The 18,179-nt window shown below is 43.2% G+C and overlaps 1 protein-coding gene across 1 annotated transcript in view; it reads left to right on the forward strand.

Moving 5' to 3' along the window:
* Positions 1-5,760: 5,760 nt before the first annotated feature.
* chrm4a (cholinergic receptor, muscarinic 4a) overlaps positions 5,761-18,179 on the forward strand; it is a 57,651-nt gene continuing 45,232 nt past the window's right edge. Inside the window, exon 1 of the mRNA XM_015957835.3 lies at positions 5,761-6,189. Within this exon, the coding sequence (XP_015813321.3) occupies positions 6,135-6,189 (55 nt within the window). The 5' untranslated portion in view covers positions 5,761-6,134. The remainder of the gene's footprint in view (positions 6,190-18,179) is intronic.

Genomic DNA, 18,179 nt, shown 5'->3' on the forward strand with positions numbered 1-18,179 from the left:
AGCTTATATAAGATTCTACTGCGGCCATTATGGGTTGAAGTGGACTGATTCTGGCTCAGCCATTATGCTCTTACACAACCCACTGCAGTGTAGTGTGTGTGTGTGTGTGTGTGTGTGTGTGTGTGTGTGTGTGTGTGTGTGTGTGTGCGTGCGTGCGCACACACACACTTGGGTGTTTTATGCACTCATTACTCATGTGCTTATGTGGCATTGTGGTCGTTTTTACAATTGCAGGCTTCACCATCAGATGATGAAGTCATCTCCCCTACTCTGTCACTAACCCTGCTGGAATTTTATCGTTTGCGCGGTCCATCGCTGAATGTGAAATCTGCAGCTTCAAAACTTTAAAAACCAAAGCATCCGTAAGCCTGACGGACAACCGCACACTCAGAATTTATGCATTTTTGTCACATTTCTGCCCATTTTCACACAAAATAGAGTTAAAGAGACAAAATAAAAATAAACATGCAAGAGATACAATAACGTGTCCACTTCAATCAGGAATAATGTGCTACGAGTTTTGTTTAGTGGAACATTGTTTAATGTAGACATGAGAACCCTCCACCCAGCAGGAGAGTTCTGGTAGAACGTGTGCATTCACCCATGCACACACACACATTCACACCCTGGTGTAGCCCCACCCCCTTTTGAAGCTCTAGTTAGACATTGCTGTGGAGTTTAAAGGAATCACAGGAGGTTGGACTTCATGTCTTTGATGTCTACTTTCTACACGATCACAAACTGAAGAGGTTTTACCGAAAGTTGAATCTTTTGAATCGTTCACAAATGAACTCTTCTGACCTCCAGAACGTTTTGTACAATTTATATTTGAAACCATAAGTATCTGATTCTTCTTCTACCTTCAGCGTCTCTCTAGGACTGATGGTTTTAGCTCAAATGTCCTCAGAGAGCAGAGTCCACGCGCCGGCTTCCATAGACTTCGGTTTGATTTTCTTCTAAACTGGAAACATGTTTCATTTGTTGTATTTCATACATGGAACGCTGCAGGACGCGTGTCCATCAGGCCTTCTACTGCTCGCACTTTATCTGAGTTCCTGTTTCATGCTCAGCTGGTTTATGGACCCTGAGACACGGTGTGTGGTTACCATAGTGACCACGATGAACCACTGGCATCATGCTTGGTTCTCTTCTGGGGCAGCATGGTGGTGCAGTTAGCAGCAGCGTTATCTCACAGGTTTGAATCCTGTCAGCGGTCTTTCTGTGTGGCGTTATGCATGCTTGGGTTTTCTCTGTGCACTCTGGCTTCCACACACACCTAAAACGTGCATGTTAGAGTTACTGGAGACTGTAAATTGTCCCTGGATGTCAGTTCCTGAGTGACCTTGATTCTTCCAAGGTGGACTGTGGCAATTTAAATTTTTACCTGAGTGCCTCTGCAATCAATCTTGGCATGATGGACAATGCTTTCTGCTTTGATGCTCACGTTGGTGCTGTGGTATCTTCTTCCTTTTATCGTACGAGACAATTGGCTAAAGTGAAGCCACGGTTTAAACAACAACTATCTCCATAGCACTCCATACTGCGCTGAGTCATCTGGAGCACCAAGGAAGCTATGTGAGAATGTTCTTCCTGGACTTCAGCTCAGCGTTAAATTACTTCATCCCAGAGATTCTGGTCCAGAAACTGTCTCACCTGGGACTCTCCACCCCTATTTGCCTGTGGATTAAGGACTTCCTGACAAACAGACCCCAGTCTGTCAGACTGGGCCCCCACCATCACACTCAGCACAGACTCTCCACAAGGATGTGTTCTGAGTTCCCTCCTGTTTACGTCCGACTGCTCCCCGACCCATCTCTCAAACACCATCATAAAGGACGACACCACCGTGGTTGGACTCATCTCAAGAGGGGACGAGTCGGACTGCAGAGATGAGGTCAACAGACTGACCGCGTGGTGTTCAGTAAACAACCTCCAACTGAACACCACAAAACTAAAGAACTCATCTTGGACTTCAGGAAGGGCAGAGCTCACCCGGCCCCACTCTACATTCACGGGGACTGTGTGGAGAGGGTACACTCCATGAGGTTTCTGGGTGATCTCTGATGTGTAATTGTTTAGTCATGTGAACAGTGAATGAAATCATCTCAAAACCGTAAATGTGTATTTTGTGTGTACAAAATAACATAAATTCAGCTTTAATAATTTTCATTCTATACAAAATATGCTGATGATTTTAGAAGCCTTAATGTCAGTATATCTGTGTTGGCAAATATCGGTTATCGGCCATAACAGTGATCTTAATATCGGATATCGGTATCGGCCCAAACATTTCATATCGGTGCATCACAAATTTATATTTTGCACTAAAGGAAGTGGCATTTCAATTTCACTGTACCATGTACAACGACATTAAAGGCTATTCTATTCTAATCTTGTCTTTCTTTCTTTTCTTTTCTATTCTATTCCTTTCTATTCTATTCTGTTCTATTCTATTCTTTCTTTTCTTTTCTTTTCTTTCTTTTCTATTCTTTTCTTTCTTTCTTTCTTTCTTTCTTTCTATTTTATTCTATTCTATTCTAATCTTCTATTTCATATTCTATTCTATTCTTTTCTTTCTTTCTTTCTTTCTTTTCTATTCTATTCTATTCTATTCTTTATTTTCTTTTCTTTCTTTCTTTCTTTCTTTCTTTCTTTCTTTTCTATTATATTCTATTCTTTCTTTTCTTTTCTATTCTTTTCTTCTCTTTTCTTTTCTTTTCTTTCTTTCTTTCTTTCTTTTCTATTATATTCTTTTCTTTTCTTTTCCTTTGTTTCTTTCTTTCTTTTCTATTCAATTCAATTCTATTATTTTGTTTTCTTTCTTTTTTATTCTTTTCTTTCTTTCTTTCTTTCTTTCTTTCTTTCTTTCTTTCTGTCTTTCTTTCTTTCTTTCGTTCTTTCTTTTCTATTCTATTCTTCTATTTCCTATTCTATTCAATTCTATTATTTTCTTTCTTTCTTTCTTTCTTTCTTTCTTTCTTTCCTATTCTATTCTTTTCTTTTCTTTCTTTCTTTCTTTCTTTCTTTCTTTCTTTCTTTCTTTTCTATTCTATTCTTTCGTTCTTTCTTTTCTTTTCTTTTCTATTCTTTTCTTTTCTTTCTTTCTTTCTTTCTTTCTTTCTTTTCTATTCTATTCTTCCGTTCTTTCTTTTCTTTTCTTTTCTTTCTTTCTTTCTTTCTTTCTTTCTTTCTTTCTTTCTTTCTTTCTTTCTTTCTTTCTTTCTTTCTTTCTTTCTTTCTTTTCTATTCTATTCTTTCGTTCTTTCTTTTCTTTTCTATTCTTTTCTTTCTTTCTTTCTTTCTTTCTTTCTTTCTTTCTTTCTTTCTTTCTTTCTTTCTTTCTTTCTTTCTTTCTTTCTTTCTTTCTTTCTTTCTTTCTTTCTTTCTTTCTTTCTTTCTATTCTATTCTATGTGACTAGACGGGATCTTGAGACTGTTGTTCATGCCTTCATCACCTCGCGTCTAGACTACTGTAACTAAGCCAGTGTACTGTAGATTCTTGGAAAGCAAGAGAAATTATGAACATGTGACACTTATTTTGGCTGCTCTGCATTGGCTACCTGTCAATATTAGAATTAGTTGAAAACTTTGTAGTGGTGTTTAAGGCGCTGGATGGGTTGGCTCTGGCCTTTTTGACAGAAATGTTGCAGCGATGTGCTCCGGCGCCCTGCTCTAAGAACCAGTTGCTGCTTTTGGCTCCCAGAGCTCGGCTGAAGACGAGAAGGGACAGGGCGTTCTCGCTAGCTGGACCACAACTACAGAACATACTTCTCTTAACTGTTAGGTTCATCCGTGGCTGTTTTCAAAATGAGGCTGAAGAAGTTATTTTATGATTTGGCTTTTCACTCTGTGGGTTAGTAGTGATATGTTAGTCCATCTCACTCTGTAACTTTGACTTTGCTGCTTTTATCGGGTTTATCTGTACAGCACTTTGGTGGCACGCTTCATGCCTGTGAGGTGCTTCATCAGTAAAGATTGACTGGTGGTTTGTCTCTGTGTCCCTGTGATGGACTAGAGGCTTGTTCATGGAGCAGTACAGATCGTAGCCGATAGACCTGAAGGGCATGTATCAACACGCCCCGGAGCCACTGACCTGCTCATCAGCTAACAACGCAGGTCACAGTATCAGGTCTAATAACCTAAACACACATTGAGAGCTTTTCTTTGTTCTATTTACTCAAAACAGAAAGTGATGTAGAAGGTTGTTATTCTTATCAGTGCTCTGCTCAGCCCGTTTCACCCTGCAGGAGATTAATCAGGTGATTGGCTGCACCGTACCTGTGAATAATGCAATCAGAAGCCTTTTAACTCACCCCCAACATCAGGTAAGTCCCATTTTAAATTAATTGTGTCAATTGTGAGTGCACAGTTAGACACTTTGATGCAAGAATGAAAGTGATTTTTGAAGTTTGCTTTGCTGAGGCCTTGCTGGTCAGATTGTTTTAGAGTTGAATGTGGCAGAAGCTTTTTCTACTGGCATGAGAGGCTGATCTGCTCATGTAGAGGGATGGTTGCTGCTCACCTGGACTACAAGCTGGCCAAGGAGGAGGTGGGTTTACCTGCTGCAGCTAATCTTGTATTTATCTCCATTAAAGATTGGTCTGAATGGGGACTCACAGCAGCTGCTACCTGGAATTAAAACTGATCACACCAACGGCTAAAGTCCCAGTCTTGTGTGGACCCAGAATCATTCTGGGCTACGTCAAGATGCCCTCTACAGACAGTGTGTGTGTGTGTGTGTGTGTGTGTGTGTGTGTGTGTGTGTGTGTGTGTGTGTGTGTGTGTGTGTGTGTGTGTAGTGCCTTTCAGAGGACTCCACTGTGCATCATTCATCCATCCACTGGTGGTGATGAGCTACGAGGTAGCCACAGCCGCCCTGGGGTGCACCGACAGAGGCGAGGCGTCTGAGCGCAGGTGCCATCAGTCCACCAGCAGCGGGCCAGGTTAAGTGTCTTGCCCACTGCTGGAGCCCGGATCGATCCTACAGCAGTTACAGTTGCTGGGGAACCTGCTTTACCTCCTGAGCTACTGCAGAAGACCACATAAATAATCAATTTAAACAAGGACTACTGCACATACCAAAACTGATGGTAGTTTTTCCATGCTTCCTTCTATCTGTGCCCCAACCGTGAGCTTTAGGACCATATCATGTCAAGATTAGTATCAACCTATTGTCTTCTTCTAAAAAGTCTCTCTGAGTTGGATTCAGAAGTTCATTTTGCTTTCTCAACATTATAAACACCATTCGTAAATTAGATTTTAGTTGTTTTTCAGACATTTGGCCTTTATTGAAAGCAATTGAAATTTTCCTCATATAGTTAGATTATTTTTTCATTGTTTTTACTTTTTGTGAGGTTCAGGTGTATTTAGACATTTTAAAGTATTTTCCACACATTCTCATCATAATATAATATAAGAATATAATATAATATTATATTATATTATATTATATTATATTATATTACATTATATTATGTTATATTACATTATATTATATTATATTATATTACATTACATCTCAGGTGACTGCAGTCTTGTAAAACTGGTGACTGATGAGATTTATTTCAGATAAACAATCAAACCAATCCACCAAACAGATCTTTTCCCACGTTAGTTTGCTGAGTTTAGGTGACTTTAGAAACCAGACCTGTCTTCTGCTGACCTCTAACAGCAGGAAGTTGACTTCAGATGTTCCAGGAGGACCTCCTGTGTTCTGGAGCCCAGAGGATGGTGGCTCCAGGTGTTAGTGTCCACGGTGGACCAGAACCAGGTGAGGCTGGCTGCTAGTAATTACAACCTGAGGAGTGACTCATGGAGGATTGGCTGAACAAAAATGACATCATGAATATCTCTCTGCTCCTTCAGAGGAGCGGAGCGCCGATCCTCCGGAGCGCCTGTTCGGTATGGAGCGGCTCCACGAGCGCTCATCTCCGGTTCGGTCCAAACGCGCTCCGCACCGGTACCAGCTCTGATTAGACCTGTGAACCACACGAACACAGGCTCGCCACACAGTCACCGAGAGGCAAACTAACTCTGTAGAAGATTTAGACATTGGAGGACCGAACCGAACCGGAGCGGAACCGGCACAGTCGGTGGACAAACTTCTCGCCTTTCACGCGTTTTGCCATGAAAACATGAGTAATGAGAGCAGTGAAGTTGGAGGCTTTCAGCCTCTCTGGAACTTCAACGGTGAGTTAATTATTATTATTATTATTATTATTATTATTATCATCATCACACCCAGGATTCATTTCCTACAGAGACTTTGGGAGCGAGTTAACATGAAGCGCTAAGATCTGACCTGTGATCAGTTTAATAGTCAGACAGGTGAAAGGTGCCGGACCCAGTGTGCTGGAATGATGGAAAATGCCATAAATGCCCCTTAAACATGGAAAAAGTCAATATTATTCCCCCAGATAAACGTTATTGATCAGATAATTCAGCGTTCTCTTTTCCCTGAAAAATGTGTTGAATTATTTCTCATTATTAATATCAGAGAAAATGTTTCTAGTTTTGCTTCATTTATTCTATATTTCTAACTTGTATTTAGGGAAAGCAAATGTATTTAATATTTTCTTGTTTTACAACAGCTGATTTAGATGATGTTGTCTTGTTTCCAGAGGGAGCACAAACACTAACCCCCACATGCAGATTTGTTTAAACGTTAACGACGACACTAAAGTTTAGGAAGGTCTCTCCTTCCTCTTGACGTGTTGGCGTGAACGCTGAAGGCTTGAAGGCAGGTTAGGGTTGACTCTGACCTGAACTGTAGACGTTTCTGTTGGGTGTGGGGACTTCTACGGTTCCTCCACCGACCCTGGGCGGGTGGGAGTGTTTGATCCTTAGACACGGGCCAGCACAGAGAGGAGGAATCGTCTCTGAATCAGTAGCTAAAGCGTTAAAATGGCTCCTGTGTTCATTTGTCACCCGTTCATAATCAGCCTGAAAATTCTGTGGGCGAAGCTTTGAGGTGGATTTCTGTCCTCCGTGCTCTACGCTGGAGCGTGTTTAGACTAAACATGTGAAAGGTTTCCCTTCCTCCTAGCTCCTTTAGCCTGAAATCCGAGTCCGCCGCGTTTGGAGGCATTCAGGAGCTGAAGAGTCAGATTTAATTAGACGTTCTTGTTAAACACACCTGCTGAGCCTGTAGCTGGGAGTTACTGACAGCTCTGGAGTTCTGAACATCTGCTCCTTCACAGATTTCTGCTCAGTGGCATTTTGAAAGCTCCACTGTTGTGGAGAGGTAGACCTGGTCTCCGCCTGGAGTCTTTAAAAGGAGATAAAAGCTGAGATGGAGGTAAACCAGAAGCTGTCAGCTTTCACCTGAGAGTTTAACTCTTCAGGTTGGACTAAGGAGGAAAACTCGAAGGGCTCTTTCACTCCAAACCAGACAGGAAGTGGTCTCAAGTGTTAAAAATAAAGAAAAACAATCATTGGTTTGGTCACGTGGAACCCTGGAGAACCCTGAAGAACCTGACTAAAGCCTTTGTGTTTGGAACCCCTGCGCTTCTCCAGTCTGTCCTTTGAGCTTCTGATAAACGATAAATCTGTCTCCATGCTGTTTTCTGAGGGGACGCTTTAGCAGGACGTAGTTCTAGCACCACCATCACGGCAGCACTGGGAACCATGGATTCGTCATGTCATTTACCAGTCTCCCTTCTGGAGGAGATGGACTCAGACCACAGCAGCTCTTCCTGTGGCTCTCCAGTCCAGTCCCATCACTGGTGTTATTACAGCACTGGTGTGATGAGGGCTTGTGCCACATGTTATTATCCTGTTTTAACATCCATCCTGATGTGAGTTGGTCAGATCTTACCTGGTTCTGGATAGATCCCATCTCCAGTTGCGACAGATTGACCTCTGTTTGGAGAAATGGAGATTACTTCCGACTGGCTAGTCACAACCAGTTGATGGGAGTAATGATGCTTAAATCAACAGCATTTTTTTTTCAGTAGCATCTAATTAATTACTGTCTTCCTTCGTCCCAACACCTTTTCCAGTACCAATGAGAGAATGCGTGTGCTAAAATTCAGCAGGGAGGTGTGTTGAAGCCATCATCAGCTGATTGGGAGCTAAACGGGCGGATGTTTACATCCAAGCACATCACAACGAGTGAGCAACGAGGGAAGGGTGGTTCATACGTCTCCATCTGCGTCGGCACAGAGACATGATCAGGCTGCAGATTTGCTGCTGCAGGTGTGAATCTGCTCTGCGGGTCTGCAGCCGTACCTTTCTAGATGTGACAGCGGGACTTGACGCCATACTATGAAACGTTTTCATATTTTTTAATCACTTTCCTGAGCTAGTAGGTGCTAAAACCATCCATTACAGGGCTAATGAAATGTCACTCAGAACCCCACTGCCCTCTGTGGCCAGAATGTTGCACTTGCAACTTCAGAGTGGCGTGCCGCCAACTGTTGGACTTAGTAAAGCGTAATGAGATACCTGGAGCTGCAGTCGGCTTCCAGCATGTTTCCTGCACGTTTTAGATTGTGAACACAGCTGATTAGTTCAACTTAGTGATGCATCACTCCTGTCGACACTAATGAAGACTGGGAGACATTTCAGCTGTTAGATGAAGGTGTTAGAAAGACGAACGCACAGCGAGGAGATACGTTTCACTTTTGCTTTCACTAAACAGACACTAGGGGGTGCTAAAAGAGCCAAAACTGCCAAGTGTGCCTTTAAAGTTGCAGTGTGTATTTTCCAGCCACTAGAGGGCAGTACATACATACATTTCAGGGCGGTTTTACATCACGTCTTCCTGACTGTTGCTAGTTGAGCAAACGTGACATTAAATGTTACCTGTGGAGCAGAAAGAATGCAACCTTGGCGTGACTCCTCAGACTTCAATGGTTCTTCAGGTCTTCAGGTCTCATAAGTGAATGCAACGCCAATTGTAATCTTCAGGCTGTATTTTCCGGATCTGCTTGGGAGCTTGCGCCTGCCGATGATGCTACCATACTACGGCAATACCGCTCGGCCAAATTATTGCATCTCTGTTTCAAATCTGTTGTTTTATGTATGTGTTGGAAAGAGTTTAGCCAGTTTGTTATTAAATTTGTGTTTCTTGCTGCCTAAACATTTTTGAATGAGGTAACATGATCTGGTGTGACGTCATCGACAGGCGCAGGACCCCAAGCTGGCCAGAAGGAAACATGGCATCCCCCAACGAGGCTAGACCCACACCTTATGTACTTTAGACCTGATTTTTATGGTCATATAGTAAGAAGCAGCCAATATTTTTCAACAACGTTTTGATGGATATTTCCAGAGACTAAAGGTAAAAACTACTGATTGTCTCTTTAAGGAGCTACCACTGACCTGTTTACCGCTCAGACATTAACTCCTCATCATGATCTTCTGTCTTCTTAGATCATCCAACTGGAACTAGTTAGTGCTCCTGAGCATTGCTTTAGTCCCGCTGTAACTCTGACTGCATCAGTCTCAGACGTCGTGGGCACTCAGGCGTTACTAGAACTAACCGTATGTCTTCAGCACTTCTGTGTCTGGGTCTGACCCGTTAGTACATTTAAGTCCTCCACCAGATTTGTGCCTGTTCTAGTGTGACTTTTAAGGACTTTTATTTATAGATATGATGTCATAAGTAGTAGAAATGCCAAGAAAACACTCAATCATACAAGTAAAACTGGAAAAATTAGAATATGGTGCAAAAGTCCCTTTATGTCATTAATTAGACTGAGAGACCATTCAGAGGCCCAGGGGCACTTTGCAGGTGTTTTTTTTATTTGCAGTTATACATTTTAGTGTTTTGGGTGTAGTTCCATTTTACACAGACGTTAGAATATTTCAATTCAACTTTATTATCGGACTCAAGGTCCACATTAAAAAAAGAGACATAAAAACGATACAAAAGATTATAAAAGGCATGCATACCAGTGTCTCCACATGGATGACTGGTGACACACTGCACTAAAATGGGGATCAACCAGCATCTGCACAAGTCTGTTCTTAGAGTTCTTCAATCGCAAGATGAACTTGTACAACAACTTCCTCATTATGGCTTGGAAGGTCCTGACATGAGCATTACAAAACAAAAGACTTGCGCTACAGGACCGAGACTTCCCTAGCAGAGTCCTAAATGCATCGTTGTATGCTACTTTAAGCTTATGCAAGCTGGCTTTCCTGTACTTACACCACAAAGGTGCAGTATACAAAGGTGTGCAGTAGGTTCTAAAAAGGTGGATTTTCATCTTATCAGAACACGTGTGGAATTTCCTGACCAGAATATTGGCTTGGGCATACAAAGCGCGACATTGCCGGTAAATGTCGTCATCGTCACAGAGCTGATCTGAGATGATTTGACCCAAATATTTTGCTTTGTCACCGACACTTACCTTCTTGTCGACCAAGTAGGTCTGGGAAACAAAGATCCTTATCCCCTTTGGTTCGACAAATCAGCACAACACTCTTGTTTTGCATTAAACTGCACATTGTACTTCAGCCCATATTCAGAGCACGTTTTAAGCAGCTGCTGAAAACCAGCACTGCTGGGCGAAACGATGGCCAAGTCATCAGCATACATGAGATGATTAATCAGATTGTTACCAATCATACATCCAGTTTTACATTTCTTGAGTTGATTTGACAAATCATCCATGTAGAGGTTGAACAGAGCAGGTGACAGTAGCCCTCCCTGACGCACCCCGTTGTTAACACCAAAGGGGGCTGATGTAGTAATGTCCCATTTAACTTGCATTGTCTGATTAGAATACCAGTATGCCAAAATCCTCACAATGCTATCAGGGACACCTCTTTCACTTCATTTACAAAAACGCTTAGAGTGGTTGACTCGATCAAATGCCTTAGATGCATCAATAAACCCCATCATCACTGAGGAGTTCTGTCTCAAATAAAGATGAGCTGCTTCCTTCAGGCCAGAGAAACACCGATCTGTTCCCAGCTTGGATGTAAAACCAAACTGGTGGTGTGTCGTTGTTATATAGTGAGAAAGTCGATCAAGCAATATCTTTTCCAGTACCTTAGAAATATCACTAGCTAAGGCTATTGGCCTGTAGTTATCCAGTCTCCCAACTTCACCAGCGTTGTTTTTGATGACAGGCACTAAGGTAACAGACAGTAAGGAGTCAGGTAGCAGACCATGGGTCATGAACCCAGAGAAGCAAAGGGCCAGGAGTACTGCAATCCTGGAGCTTGCAAACTTCAGATGTTCTGCTGAGATGTTATCTGAGCCTGTAGCCTTGTTGCTAGACAAGTGTGCTATGGCTTGTCGCACCTCACAAGGAGTGATAATCACTGCTTCCCTGCTAGTAACATTTCCCACCTTGTATGGCTCACCTTTGACACAGTTATACAAGTCAAAGTAGTGTTGTCTCCATGACTCTGCTATAGTTTCAGCCCAGAGACTCCCTCTATGGCACTGGGCAATGCAGTATTAGTCCTGTTCAAAGTCCTCACCTCATTCCAGAAGCCCCTCACATTATTAGATAAAAGCTTTTCAGCCATAGAGTCCGCTCTCAAGTTCTGTTCATGTTTTACAATGTAGCGAATGGCACATTTATACCTCGCTCTGGTGAGCTTTTTCTATTCCAGGACCAACCCTGCTCTAGGTCTTCCTGCTTGGACCCATGCCTGATGTGCTAGCTTAGCTTCTGCTTGATGTGTCGCCACACACTTGTTCCATCCTGGCTTGATGTTTTTAGTCTTCACACATGTAAAGTATGGGCTACTGCAATCATAAGTAGCATCAATAATACCTTCATACATTGTACAGAGGTCCTTATAGTGAGCTGTATCATTACAGTTGAGATCTGTACACATGATTACACGTCTAGGTAAATGTACATTACTCAAAGCAGTATCAGATTTCAAGCAATATGCCTCAAAATCCTCTTGTGAGAGTTTGGACCATTCCATCATAACTTTGTAGCGCTTGTTTTCTTTTGTAATTACCTCTGGAAGACCTCCGACTTCCAGCTGCATAACAAGCGGCACATGATCGGACACAGAGTAGCTGTACATGATCTGCATAGATTTCAATCCAGCATGGGCATCAGCAGTACTGATGCAATGATCCAGCCATGACGTGGTGTTCCATGCTTCACTTATATAAGTAAAGCTGTCAGGTGGTAACAATAGCTGGCTAGACAAAATAAGATCGTTATCCTCACAGAACTGCAGCATACGCTTAGCAAACACAGACCGACTGTCTGTGATGTCAGCATTCAAGTCACCTACCACACAAATAGCTGCGGAGTGATGCTCCTGGATAAAAGAGTTAATAAAAGCAAGTTCATTCAAGTATAAGTCTTCGTTCTGCAGAGACTCATATGGTGTATAGACATTCAAGATGAAAACCTCCTTATTCCCTACTTTTAAATGAACAGCTACACACCAATCAGCTCCAGTCCTGACAGCATTTAATACTGAATCTAGCCTTTTAGCCATAGGATCGCCACACCCCCAGCTATCCGTCCTTTCACAATCCCAGAAGTCAGATCCACGGCAGACTCTCCAGCTCCATGGAAATGGTCATTTATTATTTTGTCACAAAGTGAATAGTTTAGATCAGTGTCATGTTTCCTGTTTGTAGTTCCTCTTATGTCCCCATTTGTTTCAGTTATTCACTTTTATAATAAACTAGTGGACACACATTTAATTCTTTTGCAGTCTATTTAGTCATTTATATTTTAGCATCATCATCATTTAAAGTAAATGTAATACATTCTATTAAGAAGGAATTTCATTTTTCTTTCATATTTTTATGAAAAAAGTGATGAAATAGTTGTTTTTCCTGTTATTTGGTAACTTTTACAATCTTGCAACAAACACAGTTACTTTTTTGACAAAGTAATTAGTAAAGATTACTAACCTCTGGTCACAACTGGGCCCAGACCAAATTGGATTTTAGTGTTTTAGTGTTGTGGTTGCAGGTTCAATCCCAGCTCCGGACAGAGAATTCTGCTGTTGTGTCCTTGGGCAAGACACTTAACCCACCTTGCCTGCTGGTGGTGGTTGGAGGGTCCGGTGGCGCCTGTGCTTGGCAGCCTCGCCTCTCATCCCCACCAGTGCATAAATGTGTGTGTGAATGGATGAATGATACACTGTAGTGTTAAGCGCTTTGGAGTCCTTACTCTGAGAGGCGCTATACAATCATTTAAAACAACCTCGATAGAAGCAAACCCAGGTGAGGTTACCTGAGTAGTTCTTTCTGACGTAACCCTAACCCTAACCAAGCAGCACCTGCATGCTGAACTAAATATTTTCTGCATTAGCCGCTAAAAGAAAATAGATGAGGCTCAAAAGAACCCAAAAAGAAAAGTGAGAGTCGCAGAGCTGTCCGCCAATCAGAGGTGACCCTACTCGTCAGACAAACACCTGACCTTTAACGATCATGTTGCCGCTGTTGCTCGTTCATGCCGCTTTGCGCTGTATAACATACGAAAGATCAGACCATACCTAACACAACATGCCACCCAGCTCCTGGTGCAATCTACTGTCATCTCCCGCCTCGATTACTGCAATGCCCTTCTAACTGGTCTTCCAGCCTGTACTGTGAGACCTCTTCAAATGGTCCAGAACGCAGCGGCGCGTCTGGTCTTCAATCAGCCTAAAAGAGCACACATCAACCCTCTGTTCATTGAGCTCCACTGGCTACCGCTAGCAGCACGCATCAAATTCAAATTGCTAACACTAGCATACAAAGTCCGAGATGGTACGACTCCCATCTACCTGAATCTTCTTGCAAAGGCTTACGTCTCGGCCCGGCCGCTCCGGTCATCACAGGATCGTCGGCTAGCAGTGCCTACACCACGCTCAGGACAATCCAGACTCTTCTCATGCATCGTTCCACAAATGTGGAATGACCTTCCAAGCACTACCAGAACAGCAGCTTCCTTTTCAATTTTCAAGAAACTCCTGAAGACCCTGCTCTTCAGAGAGCATCTTCTTAACTAGCACCTTCCCTGCACCCATCCCCCCCTCTACCGTCCACTCCTTTGTTCCCTCCTCTCCACGATTGATGTCAAGTTGTTGTTGTTATTGTTGTTGTTAGCCTCAAGGGCAACATGCCGATTATCACTTGTAAGTCGCTTTGGACAAAAGCGTCTGCTAACCTCTACCCTCTGAAGCAGGAGCACCAGGCATTCATTTGTACCAAAGAAATAGAACTTTCTTCACAAAAACCGGAAGTGCGTCAGACGGGGAATCTCCGTTCCTAACTAGTCCAGATTTCAGTCAGCAAGGATGGTTTCTATACTACAAGCCTTTTCCATTTGCCCTAACCCCTAACCCATTTGGGATGCAGAGCTGCCACCCATGAAAACTAAATGAATGTCAGCAATAATACGCTACAGCATGATAGTCTTATTGTTCTTACAATATCATTTTCTTGTTCTTACATTAAAAAATTCACTTTGTGACGAAATAATAATATGTTCTAACAACATACACATGTTGAATATATGATCAAATGGATGATAATCATGTTGTACAGCTGTGATAGCTGGTCTGTAAATGGTAAAGTTATGTTGTTTGAACAATAAACTGATAACGTGGCATCGCTCTAATTTTATTTTGTGAGGGTGGGAGCTCTAAGTTAACTATGAGTTCAGCACATTTACGTATGAACACAAACAAGAGATCGCTTTGGACAACTTACCTGTGGGGCTAACGTAGCATCGTGGTCCTGCCTTCTCTAGCTTCTGGCTCTCCAGTTCCTTTGCTGCACAACTGCTGATTGTGGTTCCTGAGGCGAAGTAATCCTAGAAGAATAAACTTGGTTCCGCAAGTGAAGACGGCTAACCCTTAGCTCAGGCATGTAATCCTTAGCCGTGAAGTGCTCATGGCAGACATAAGTACTTCCCCTTTAATTAACTAAATTGAGCGCCTCCTCAAGCTTGATTGCTCTCAGACAGCTTTCTCTTGCATCAATAGATGTTGGAAACGAAAGGTAATGTGGAGGTAGTGTCATGGTCTGCGTCTGCGTCTTCCTGTCATGGTCTGCGTCTTCCTTCATGTGTCTCCTGATGTTTCTCCATCCCTCTTTAGTTTCCCTTCTGTGTCTCATAGCGCCCATATGTGTCCTTTGTCTGCATCTCATTTATGTGTCTTCTGTTTGTAGGCCTTCATATCATTCCCTCAGGTCCGGTGTTCATTTAGTCATCCTCAGCCCCTCCTATTGTAGCTCCAGCCTCTTGTTCCCCAGCTCAGTATATGTGTGAGTGTGAGTGGATGTGTGTGTCAGTGTGTGGGTGTGAGCCCTTCCCTCAGCCTTTAGGTTTAGTTTTGTGTTTCAGGTTTATCTGCCCTCCACTGGTTCTGTTTCCCCATTTTGATAATTGGCATCACCTGCCTTCCCTTCAGCCCTCACTCCACACACCTGCTTCCTGTCTCCTTAATTTTTCTCCCTGTGTATTTAAGCCCTGTCTTGTCTCTGTTTGGTGTCGGTCCATTGTGGTAATTCTGTCAGTCTTCGTTCATGATCTCCAGTATTACTTAGGCTTCTCGTGCCTCAATGTTTTGATCTCTAGTTTTTGGTATTTTGGACATCTTTGGATTTTGGCTCCCTGCCTTGGATTTATTCTTTTGTTTTATCCTTCAAAATAAAGGATTTTTTTTCTTTATATCATCACCTGCCTCGTGTCATCCTGGGGTACTGCATTTTGGGTCCTACTAACCTCGTATCGTGACAGGTAGGGCTGCTTTAGAGAATAAGAAAACCAGCCTTTTACACCACAGTAACGTTTGCTTTCTCCGCCACTGACGTACTTCAAGTTAAACACCCAGGAAGTGTGAAAAAGGTCTACACGTTTGCTGAAGTAACAGGTGAATGGCTCCTTTAAAATAATAAATATGTATGCCTCATCTGAACCTAAAGCAGAGAAACTCAGCACAAGGTCATGTAGAAGTCAACTAATATATGGTTGATCTTTTAGCTTGTTGTCTTTTAACCTTCACTCCTGAAAACGCTGTAGCGGCTTGTTCTGCTTTACTTCAGTCCTGACAGAGAACCCACCTCTTTCATTGGTCAGCAGGCATGGGTTGTGAGACCTTTGACCAATGAGAAGTGAAGTGCCATCACTGTTTCTGTGACAATCCCTTTTGGTTGGAGAAAAACTCAGTGTCATGGTTTGGTGGGGGTTCATCATTGAGGTCAACCCAATTCAAGATGGCTGCCACAGCAAATCAGTAGATCTGAGGTGAGATGAAATGTTCCTGTTGGACTATGAGATATCAGCCTAGAACACAAAACAGGAGCGTGAGCCCCATGGAAGAACTACTCAGGCTCAAAAAGAAGATCTGACCCAAGAGGTCCAATCCATCCGTTAAGATGGATCTAGTTCAGGGGGGCCCAATCCCGGTCCTGGAAGGCCACTACCCAGCAGGTGTTGTGGTTTCTCTGCTCCAACACACTTGACTCAGAAGCTGAATCACCTGCTCAACAGCTCACCAGGCTCTGCAGAAGCCTGCTAATCACCTGCTGATTAAAATCAGGTGTGTTGAAGCAGAGTTAAAACTAAATCCTGCTGGGTGCCGGGCCTCCAGGACCAGGACCCTGGTCTAGGTGGTCTCAGAAGATGGCGGGACTGGGGTGTGAACTCTTGTGAACTTGTGATTGGCAGACAGCAGCTCAGCTTCCAATGACCCAAATATATTCTGATGTACATCCTCCACAGCATGTCATTACATCAGCATCAGTTCAGTTGGAGCGTATTTAATGAGACCCATGTCGGTGAGAGCCAAGTTGACCAAAGATAAAAAGCTGTGGTGCTTTCAGATGATAGATCTGAGCTGATGCTCGGTTCTACTGATGCCACAGTAAGTTGGAGAGAACTGACATCTCTGTTTAGGCTCAGTTTTCAGATTAAATCTGTTCCCTGGTGTGTCCACCACTGCACGTGTGTGTGTGTGTGTGTGTGTCTGTCTGTGAGAGAGATGGGTGATGAAATCAGCCGTAACGTTGTTTGCTCAACAACATCTGAGCTGTCTACACACACACACACACACACACACACACACACACACACACACACACACACACACACACACACAGATGTGTCCACTCTTGGACATTGGAGGGGATTTACTCCAGTTTGTCCCGATGGGAAGCAGCTCTTGCTATGATTTCAGATGGAATATGAAGGCTTTGTTTGAATGTGCGAGTGAGAGAGACAATGTAACTCACTTCAGAGGATCTAAAGCTAGAGTAAGAGACGTTACATAACGGCAGACATTGTTCTGTCAAGGACTTTCTTACAGAAGGTTCTGGTGTTGTTGGAAGGTGCTGCCTCACCAGCAGACCCGGTTCCAGACGGCTGTCTAAGCAAAACCCTTCAGACCCGCAAACAAGAAAGCTTCCATTTCAAAATGACTCATAAAAAACAGCCGCATCAGTGTTCAAGGGTTTACCATTGAAACCACTGAAACCATTGAGCCAAGGACCAGTCCCAGCTGTGATTAAAACACACAGACAGCCCGTGTAGACTCATGGTCTGAACTACCGTAAATCCTCTAATATTAGCCTGTATTTAATTAACTGCCGGGTATCATATTTTGGCCGGTGTCGGAGTCGGCGGAGGTGAATAATGGCCGGTTTTTTTATTGTGGCCGGGTGGAATGTGGTAACAAGCAAGTACGGGGGGCGGCTGGGTCATCCGTCTCACTTTTGATTTGCCAGTGATAGAACGCGAGGGTAACTTTAAACGTGCGGAGACGAAGAGGAGGCGAAAATTTGATGTCAAGTTCAAAGAGAACGTGCTGATTATGCTGCAGAACACTGGGGAGCAGTAGCAGGGGTTGTATGAACTAGTCACTAGTCGACTTCACCGCTCTATAGTGACTTTTTATGCCTGTCATCGACTAGTCGCTGTCACGTGATAATGACCGGCAAGATGCAGTCCTCGGAAAAGACAGCAGCCTGCTGTCAGCAGGTGACAAGCTCCTGCGTCGGGAGGCAACGTGCTGTGCCAGAGCGTCGGTACTGATGCCCGCCGTAAAACGGACATTTAATAAAATTGTGACGTTTACCCTCTTGCAATTTAACATTCCCCTCACCCCCATCCTAACCTTAACCAGCTTGCGCAGGCAAAGCTCTGATTGTTGACGCGCTCCAGACATCTGCGTCCTGAGCACGGCCACAGTAACATTATCAAATCAGGTGCCGCCACCTCAAAAACTAAATTAACACGCGATCGTTC

Source organism: Nothobranchius furzeri, chromosome 3 (assembly GCF_043380555.1).
Source record: "Nothobranchius furzeri strain GRZ-AD chromosome 3, NfurGRZ-RIMD1, whole genome shotgun sequence".
Classification (NCBI taxonomy): domain Eukaryota; kingdom Metazoa; phylum Chordata; class Actinopteri; order Cyprinodontiformes; family Nothobranchiidae; genus Nothobranchius; species Nothobranchius furzeri.